The 10,035-nt window shown below is 34.9% G+C and overlaps 1 protein-coding gene across 2 annotated transcripts in view; it reads left to right on the top strand.

Annotated features, from left to right (window-relative positions):
- Positions 1–1,964: 1,964 nt before the first annotated feature.
- The window catches only part of LOC107841819 (MLO-like protein 1), a 15,280-nt gene continuing 7,209 nt past the window's right edge, over positions 1,965–10,035 (top strand). Inside the window, exons 1-6 of one of the 2 annotated variants that reach the window (XM_016685676.2) lie at positions 1,965–2,407; positions 2,569–2,626; positions 2,799–2,986; positions 3,609–3,725; positions 3,813–3,873; positions 4,239–4,333. In XM_016685676.2, the coding sequence (XP_016541162.1) occupies positions 2,279–2,407; positions 2,569–2,626; positions 2,799–2,986; positions 3,609–3,725; positions 3,813–3,873; positions 4,239–4,333 (648 nt within the window). In that variant the 5' untranslated portion in view covers positions 1,965–2,278. The remainder of the gene's footprint in view (positions 2,408–2,568; positions 2,627–2,798; positions 2,987–3,608; positions 3,726–3,812; positions 3,874–4,238; positions 4,334–10,035) is intronic. The other variant, XM_047396999.1, reaches the window with a different exon arrangement.

Genomic DNA, 10,035 nt, shown 5'->3' with positions numbered 1-10,035 from the left:
GAATTAAAAAATAAATAAAAATTAAAATGAGGTTAAGTTTTCTATCTTCTCCATCTCTTTCTCCATCTTCCTTCTCCATCTTCTCTCTTCTCCTTCTCTTCACTCCCACTTCTCCATCTCTCCACTGCCGCACCATCACTACCGGTGTGACAACAATCTATTAACACGCTGCTGTCACCTACCACCAGTGTAAACCCCCACCAGCCTCCACCATTTATGTATTGGTTACAAATTAACCATCAATATTAACACCAAAAGAACCAATATTAGCTTTTGTGTGTGTGTTGGTTAAAGATTTAAAGTGTGTGGAATGTAAAAACTGTAGATAAAAGACGGTGGTGAAAGATGAACGATGGGTGGTTCGTGAAGGGTTCGTCTTCGGTCATGGCAACCTTGGGGCTTTAATGGCCATGACAACCCTTTCTAACTCAGATTTCCTAAATCAACAATTTTTTTCATTTTCTTGATTTTGTAGATCACAGTAGAAAACAATCAAGATTTCTTGTTTTGTTGATTGTTTGGTTTACAAATCACAGAACTTTACATGATTTCTTGATTTCTTGTTCACAAAATCACAAAAGCAATATGATTTCTTATTCAATCATGGTAAATCAAACAATCAAGATTTCTTGATTTCTTGTTCATGGTAGCCCGTTCTAACTCAGCCCCTTTTCTGTGAATTTTTGTTGATTTACACGATTTTGTGAACTGGGTTTGAATCTTGATTGTAAATTATATGATTTTTGAACTTGGGTTTCGAATTTTGTTTGTGAAAGGTTAAAACTTTAGATAATTTTGGAGCTGGGTTTTGAATCTTGTTTATCAAAAGGTTGAAACTCTATTTGATTTGAAGCTGGGTTCCGAACCTGTTTGTGAATGGTTGAAACTTTAGATGATTTTGAAATTTTGAGAGTCAAAATAGGAAATTTGTTGCAGAGGAGATAAAATGATGAATAGAGGAGAAAAGGGGGGAGGGTTCTTTTTAATTTTTTAATTATTTTAATGTAAAATGGATAAAAAAATAACCCCCACTCGCACTCTAGGCACGCGCCTCATTCTAGTCAGCCCTTTTGATGCCACATAAGCCTGATCAATGGTCAAATGATTAGAAATATTATTTTTTAGTGGGTTCAAGGGTCTAGATGACAAATATGTAAGTAGAAGTATCCACATTACAAAACGGACATAGTACAAGGGTCCATCGAACCATTTTGCCTTTTTTTTAATTAAAAATAGTTGTGGATTATTTTATATTTTTTTAAAAAATTAAGAAGTTTGAAAAATATTAATTGAATCCTTAATTAATTTAAATTTATTTTTAATTGACTTTGACTTTTAACTTTAGTCAATAGTCACCAAAAATTAAAACAAGCTTTAAAAAGACACCTTTTATTTAAGGGAAAAGGGTTAAAAATATCCTTTTACTTTGATATATTGGTCAAGTTTGCTCTAGTAAAATTATAAGATCAAATTTGATCAAATTTACTCTTGCAATTATCAAAGTTATAAAAAATATCCCTTATTTTAACACTTTTCCATCATGACAAATTAAGTGCCACATATCGTGACATTTGAGTGAGGCAGACGCCACATGTCATGCCACCTCAGCATATATTTTTTCCTTTTTAATTTTTCTTTCAAGTTTTGGTTATTATTTAATTTATTAATTAAAAAGAAAATTAAAATATTCAAAAAAAAATAATCAAATTAGATGCGCAGTTTCATTAATTGATTGTCTGATTCGTATATTTGTCTCTTGTGGTATAGGCTAAGGTATTCCACTACGGATCATTTAATTTGATCTTGGAGCCATGCAGATCAGCATATTTGAAGGCAATGGAAGTAGCAAAGGAGGCAGGTGCATTGCTATCTTATGATGCAAACCTCTGTTTGCCACTGTGCCTTCAGCAGAGGATGCAAAGAAGCAAATCAAGAGCGTCTGGGACAAGGTAAACAATTGATGCTGGCATAACATGTAGCGTTCACCTCACTTAAATATTACTATTACGCTATATTAAAATAAGGTATATTTTTAATTATTTTGATAACTGCAACGTAAATTTGATCCATACCTTTATTTAATTTTCTCACTTCACATCTCATAGCAAAAGAAAAAGAAATATCCGTTTAGTCAGAGTCAAGTCCCCACAGTAGTTGTTGTGGTTCTTGGTTCCATTTCTGCCATCTCTACATATCCTAGGTAGGCTGATATTTTTCTCAAGAACAACGCACCCACCCATCCACCCACCCACTAGTCTCTGAGTTTGATAGAAGAAAAATGAGTGGCGGTGGTGAAGGAGAAGGGTCCACATTGGAATTTACACCCACTTGGGTAGTTGCCGCTGTCTGCACCGTCATTGTTGCCATTTCTCTAGCCGCTGAGCGACTCATCCATTACACTGGAAAGGTCATTGTTTTTTTTTTTTAAATCCATCTAATGTTATAAGAGGATGACCAAAAAATATTCTCATTTTATTTCCCTCTCTCTTTTGATTTGGAATTTGAAGAATCTGATTTATACTACAGTTATCTTAAAAATTCTGTTTCTTGTGCTAAAAACGTGTGCAGTATTTGAAGAAGAAGAATCAGAAGCCTTTATATGAAGCCCTACAGAAAGTTAAAGAAGGTGCCACGATCTGCCATACTGTTTAAATTTGAATTACGAGAATTGCAGCTAGGAATACTTTATTTTTTTAAAATAAAATTATTTTTTTTTCCAAAAACTCCTGCTTTTTATTCGTGAATGTTTAGATTCGTAATAATCAATTGGCATTTCTTGAATTGATTGATGAATGCAGAATTGATGCTTTTGGGGTTTATATCCCTGTTACTAACGGTGCTTCAAGGTCGCATAGTCAAGATTTGTGTGCCTAAAGATGTGATGATGCACTTACTTCCATGTTCATTATCTGAGTCCTCTGAATCAGAACATCTTCGGCGCCTTTTAGCTGAAGAAGTAGCTGCTGGTGGCTATTGCAGAGCAAAAGTAATCAATTGCATTTACTTTTCATTGTGTGTGTGGTTGCATTTACTTTTGGATATTTTTCTTCTTAATAGGTCTATATTCCATAATGTAGTCCTGGTTTCTTGCATCCATAAGGCTTCTGTGACTTTGGTATGTCTATGTCTAAGAAAACTGGTTCATTATACACGATCGAGGTTGTGGTCGTGCATTGACTGGTGCTTTTATCTTAAATAAAATATTACTACTTTATGTGTGTGCCTTCATAAAAGGAAGGTAGAGTGGTGCTTCTATTTAGAGAGAAAGAAAAAAGAAGAATACTGCATTGTTTTATGGTTTTGAAATTTATTATCTTTTTACAATGAGCCATTGTTTTAGTTCCCCTTTTATCAAACTAAGAAAATTGAAAAAACCAAATTTTAGGGATGATATATCTTTGATCTTTAGTAAGAGGCAAAGTGAAAAATATTCTGCAGATACTTACTTGCATTATTTTCTTAAATTTCCTGAAACTAAAGTTGAATCCCAATATCCGATTCTGGAATATTAATGATCTTTTTCCATTAGAGTTCTGTTTGATTGCTCTATTTCAGTACATATTGTCTTGCACTGACTTCTAATATCATTCTTTTTAATTTTATATCAGCATAAGGTCCCATTACTCTCTCTTGAAGCGTTGCATCACCTTCACATTTTCATCTTTGTCCTTGCAATTGTTCATGTGACTTTCTCTCTTCTAACAGTTGTATTTGGAGGAGCCAAGGTCTGTAATAAAAGTTTCTGCTTCATTAACTGGTCTTTCAACTTTGTTGTTTGAATTGAATTTTCATTATATAATAATGATCCGTAGATACGTCAATGGAAGCACTGGGAGGACAGCATTGCAAAAGATAATTATGAGACAGGACATGGTATGGATGATTATGAGGTCTTTCGTCAACTCTTTGGTGCATATCGTAAAAAATCTTTTCTTATTTGTTTCCTCCATTAGAGTTTAGTTTTACATAATAATTGGAGCTGCCTTACACTATTCTAAATGGTGATAAGCAAAAACAAAAAGAAAGTAAATGACTGATGGAAGAGCTTACATCATCCCTGTTGTTAATTTCCCTGTACGTCTAGTTACTTTCTTAACCAAGACTTTAAGGTGGCGAACTGTCGATATGCACCATGAGAGGAAAGATAACTAACAAGCAATACGTTCTTACTCCCCAATGCTTTATATCTGGATCAAGCTGATCTTCAAATTAAAACACTTTGATGCTTTCTTTTGCAGTTTTAAAACCACCGGTCACACATGTCCAGCAGCACGATTTCATCAGGAACCGGTTTGTGGGTATGGGCAAACGGTCAGCCATTTTTGGTTGGTTGGTAAGCAGTTTCCTTCCTCACTAAGCAGTAAACTAATTCTTGCCCTATCATGTATTTATCCTTTATATAGTTAAACTTACCTTGGAAAGAGCTCCTAAAACACCTTAATGTGAAGAGAAAAGAAATAATATCAAATTTTAGCTATTAAAGATGGGGAAGGTGCATATGCTCTCAAAGGACACATGAATATGTGGACAGCAATGATCATTTTCCTTTGTCTTTTTTCTTTTTTGAGATATGCCAATGCTGTAGGGGTGCAGTGGAGTAATTGGTAAAGTTGTTGCCATGTGACCAGAAGGTCATGGGTTCAAGGCATGGAAACATCCTCTTGCAGAAATGTGGGTTAAGGCAATGTACAATAAACTTTTGTGGTTCGGCCATACCCTGGATCAGGTGTATAGCGGGAGCTTTAGTGCACCGGCCTGCCCTTTAGATATGCCAATGCTAGATTATGCCTCCAATTTATATCTAGTTTAGCTAAGATATGGGTTCACTACTTTAGCATGCTGAAATAATTATATTATAAGCAAGTTTTATGTGATGTTGTGTTAGGGCCCTGTTACCTGAGAATTCCAAACAAGCAACTACTAGTTCTTATCCACAACAATATGATAAGCTGAGCACTTACAAAATTTCATAACTGAGCTGAATAAACTTCAGTTTTATTTATGAGTAAGACAGAAGGTGAAGAAATAGGGAATTTATAAAAGAGCTGTAAGAATATGGGTCATGGGTCGCCCATGTGGACCGACCCGACCCGACCTTTATTGTTTTAATTATCTGATACATAGAAGATAAGGAGGAAATAATTTGAATTTTGAAAGATAGGGGGAACAGTTACTGAGTAACTGTTATCCACCCACATACTCCTGTACAAATGCGCTTCTTCCTCTGTCAATAATGGTCAGATGAGAAAAACAAAAAATTAAGACAGTAACAAAACATCAACGAAATTCCAATAAGAAGGCTCTTAGTTTGTGAATCAACTCTCCGTTTCCTAGAGAGATGAAGATTGACTTGGGGCGATTGTATCAGTGGCAAATTCAACACTTCCGCTGTAACAGATTAAGGTACATACACACTGTTATTGCTCCGAATTTGCTAACATTGGTATCAAAGCAATGTTAATTGTCCTAATTTTGCTTATATTATCTTGAGTTTAATGTAAGAAACTCTTGAAAATTATGTATAAACATACCTTAAAAATTGTTTATAACTGGAAGTAATTTTTCTTTGGAGTTCCGGTCGGAAGCGCCTCTATTGGGTCTTGATCTGTTCAATCGAGCCACCACATATCAGATCCATCATTTTTTTTGTTGGTGTATACTGTGAAGTTTTTGTTTTGAAAGAATGTTATGATTTTGAAGGCTTGTATGCGTTTGTTGTTTATATATTAACATTAAAAAAAAAAACAGGAAGAAGAAGATGGCTTAGGTTGTTGTTCTAAGATTTGGTTTCTTCCACCATAGCTTTTGTCTACAAGAAGAATGACTACAGTCATAGTAACAAATGTAGAATAGACAAGTTGTTATGAAGCAAACTTTGTTATGAAGTTTTGGTGTGATGACTGTTATGGTTTACTTTTGACTCTTTAAAAAATTTCCTTTTAAGACTCATTAGATCACGATGAAGTGTTTTTGAGAATCTGTGTATTAATTTCCTTTGACTTTGTCAAATTTGAAAAATAATAGGAGTCTTTTGGGGTGTTAAATATTCTAAATGACTTTTCTAGAAAAGTGTGTCTAGAATAGAGTGCTATTAATATTAACATTGTATTTTATCGTTTTACCGATAGTTCAACTACTGAGGTTCTTAAATAAATAAAGAGATGAACATGTTATAATTTTAGTGGAATTTTTTTTATTATTCATATCATCTTTTGTCATTATTCATTAAAATGGATTGAATGAATAAGTGGCTGAATTAGGCTTGATATTTTACCTTAATTAGTCCATAATAATTTAACAGATTTTATCTTCTACAATGAATTGTGACATAAGTGTCATATTGAGTGGTACATCCATTCTCATTGTTCCTTAATTCCTATTTCAAAAATGGCTGAACGGGGACAAACTCGAATCACTCCAAGTGGGAGTTCGGGATGTCGAGCAAAGAGACAAGGTAGAAGAGCAAGTCGTCGAAGGGCATGTATTCGAGGTTGAGAGATCATACGAAATGGTGTCCCTAGTGCGACTCAAAATCTGTTACGGAATGAAAGGGCTATACGAAGGGAAAAAGAGAAGAAATTGAAAGAGTTCAAGTCTTTGAAGATGTCACCTAACATTAGTGTTGCTAGTTTTATACATCTGTTTGAAATAAAACGTGTAGAACTAGAAAACTATGTAGAAATCTCGGATTGGGAAGCATTAGCTATTTTAGCAAATTCTCTCCGTGACCCTTGGGGCGAGAGATTGATTGATGTTTACCACGAGATTTGGCCTAGCGAGCCTTTTTGGGTGTACATAAGTCGTCTAGAATATTTGTGGAATGATTTTTATTTTTAGACTGACTTATGACTTGTAACATGTAGTTAATTATAAACTTTATATTATATTAAGTTGTTTATACACTTTTATATGAATTTCATTCATTTGTTTGAGTTTTAAACAACTTAATTGAAAGCTATCATTCTAATGCACATTAAGAAATTAATTTCTAATTTTGGTTAAATGTTTAGTTAGTATATGATGTGATTGGATTCTTAAGTGTCCTTTCGATTTTACACTAAACACAAAACCTTTATGTGAAATGATTTACTTGAATGTGTAATTTGCATGCATAATTGATAATATACTTGTGTAATTGTCTCTTAATAATAGACATGGCATCTAAAAGCATAATTGCCGACTTGAACAAAGGAGAAAAACTTAATGGAGACAACTACGACATTTGGAGTCGTAAGATGTGGTATGTACTAGAAGAGCAAAATGCTCTCGAAGGTATTAACCATGTCTTAAGTCTTCCAGAAGAGGGCAATACTGCACAACACAGAAGAGAACTTGAAACTTATAAGGCTTGGAAAAAGGCTGATTCCATTGCACGTGGAATCATAGTAAGTTCTGTAGTTGATGACCTCATACATGAGTGTGAGGAATTTCCTACTGTCAATGCCATCTGGGCACACTTGCGAGGAACATATGGGGGTACTTCCATTACCCGCCTGAGACAGCTGACTATCAAGTTTGAACACTTACAAAACGCGTCATAATCAGAACATCAAACAACACCTTAGGGTGATGTCGAATATGATAGCTCAATTCAGAGGTGCTGGTCATGTTCTCTCGGATGAGCAGCAGGTTCACGGCAGTGATCCGATCTCTTCCCAATAGTTGGGAACACTTGAAGGTCAACTTAACCCACAGTGACAGCATCAAAACTTTTTTTGATGTTGCACGTCACGTTGAACTTGAAGATGAGCAGCTTGGTGCTTTAGCCTTTATGGCTGAATCAAGTGGTAAGGACTCTTCAGGATTCAAGCGTAAGAAGGGGAAAAAGAACAGGAAAGGTAAAGAGATCGAAGAAGGACCCTTTGAGAAAAAGAACAAGCCAAACTTCAAGAAGAAGAAAAACTTTTTCAAGAAGAAAGACAAGAGCAAGATGAAGTGCTACAATTGCCAAAATCTGGGGCATTTTGCTCGTGAATGTCCTGAAGGAAAAAAGGTAGCATTTCTAAATGCATCTCTAAGTGCTACATATGTTTCTAGCACTGTTTTATTAACTGAATCTTATCCTAAATGGATTGTAGACTCAGGAGCCATCGACCATGTGAGTCGAGATCGAGAAGCGTTTGTGGAGTTCCGTCGAGTTTCACCTGGATCAAGGTGGATCTATGTAGGAAATAATGCAAGACTTGAAGTCAAAGGGATTGGCACTTGCAAAGTAGATTTGTGTGAAGGCCGATCTTTAATGCTGCATGACGTCCTATATGCTCCAGAAATTCGACGAAACTTAGTGTTTGTGTCTGTTCTCTTAGATGTCGGTTTTAATTTGTTCTTTAGTCGTAATTATGTAAGAATTACTCTAGATAATGTTTTTATGGTTTTGGACATCGCTATGACCGCTTTATTGTTTTAGATTGTAATTCTTCAACTTATGACTATTATGTTGACCGTTGTGTAATGTCATATTATTCTAGTAATAATGATGTTGATATAATTGCATGGCATGCTAGATTGGGTCCGAATGAATAGATTGGCAAAGGAAGGACATCTAGGTTCTTTCTCCAAAATTGAAATGCCTACTTGTCAAAATTGTCTTGCCGAAAAGATTACACGTAAACCATTTGGGAAGGCTAAAAGAGCCGAATTCTTACATTCGTTGACGATTTCACGCGTTTTGGTTATGTCTATTTGATATCTCATAAATCAGAAACACTTGATGAATGCTTCAAAAGATATATGAATGAAGTTGAGAATCAATTAGACAAAAATATAAAGACATTAAGAACTGATATTAAACATATCTATCTTTGGCCTTAAGCAGTTTTCAAGGCAGTGGTACCTGAGATTTCACGAGGAAGTAATTTCATTTGATTTCACTATGATCGATGAAGACCATTGCATCTATGTGAAAAAGTCCAATGAAATGTTTGTGATTCTTTCGCTTTACGTGGATGATATTTTATTAGCTGGAAATAATTTGGAGTATGTAAAAACTGTTAAGTCATGGCTTTCAAAGTCATTTGACATAAAAGATATGGGTGAAGCAGACTATATATTAGGTGTTAAAATCCAAAGAGACCGTTCCAAGAAAATTTTGAGTTTTATCTCAAGAAACATACATAATGAAAATTTTGGAACGTTTTCGAATGAATAGTTGCAAATCCATGGATACTCCTATAGCAAGAGGTGAAACTTTAAGCCTTGAAATGTGTCCAAAAACTGAAAAAGAAAAAGAAGACATGTCTCGAGTACCATATTCCAGTGTAGTTGGGAGTTTGATGTACGCTATGATGTGTACTCGCCCAGACATTTGTTATGCCGTAGGTCTGGTTAGTAGGTATCAATCTAATCCTGGAAGAGATCATTGGAAAGCAGTAAAGAGAATTTTTCGATACCTGAAGGGTACTGCTGATTATTCACTATACTATAGTGGATCCGATTTATCCATAAGAGGTTATACAGATGCTGATTGGGCTGGTGACCGGTATGATAAAAAATCAACTTTCGGTTATGCCTTCTTGCTAAATGGTGGTGCAATTTCGTGGAAAAGCAAGAAACAAACTTGCACAGCCCTGTCAACTATGGAATCAGAATTTGTGGCTTGTGCATTTGCAGTTGAAGAAGCTGTTTGGTAGAAGAAATTCTTTGAGCATTTGAACGTCGCAAAGAATTCTAAGGTCCCATGATCTTATATTGTGACAATCAAGCGGCTATCGCATATACGAAGGATCTTAAATATCACAACAAGACCAAGCACATTGATATTAAGTATAACTTTATAAGAGACATAGTAGCAAGTGGAGAAATAATTTTACAATACACCCCTACACGAGAAATGATAGCTAATCCCTTTACTAAGGCGATAACTAGAGACTTGTTTGAGAAACATGTTATGGCTCCAGGATTATGTAGGATATGATTATGTTCATGTATTGTGAATGACTTGGTTATAATTATTATCAATATAAGAATCTTGAATTTATGTTCAATCTTATATGCATGCGAAAATGTATTTTATTAATACAGTGTGTCAAACAAGTC

The sequence above is a fragment of the Capsicum annuum genome, chromosome 9 (genome assembly GCF_002878395.1).
Source record: "Capsicum annuum cultivar UCD-10X-F1 chromosome 9, UCD10Xv1.1, whole genome shotgun sequence".
Classification (NCBI taxonomy): Eukaryota; Viridiplantae; Streptophyta; class Magnoliopsida; order Solanales; family Solanaceae; genus Capsicum; species Capsicum annuum.
This window is presented reverse-complemented; position numbering and strand designations above follow the sequence as displayed.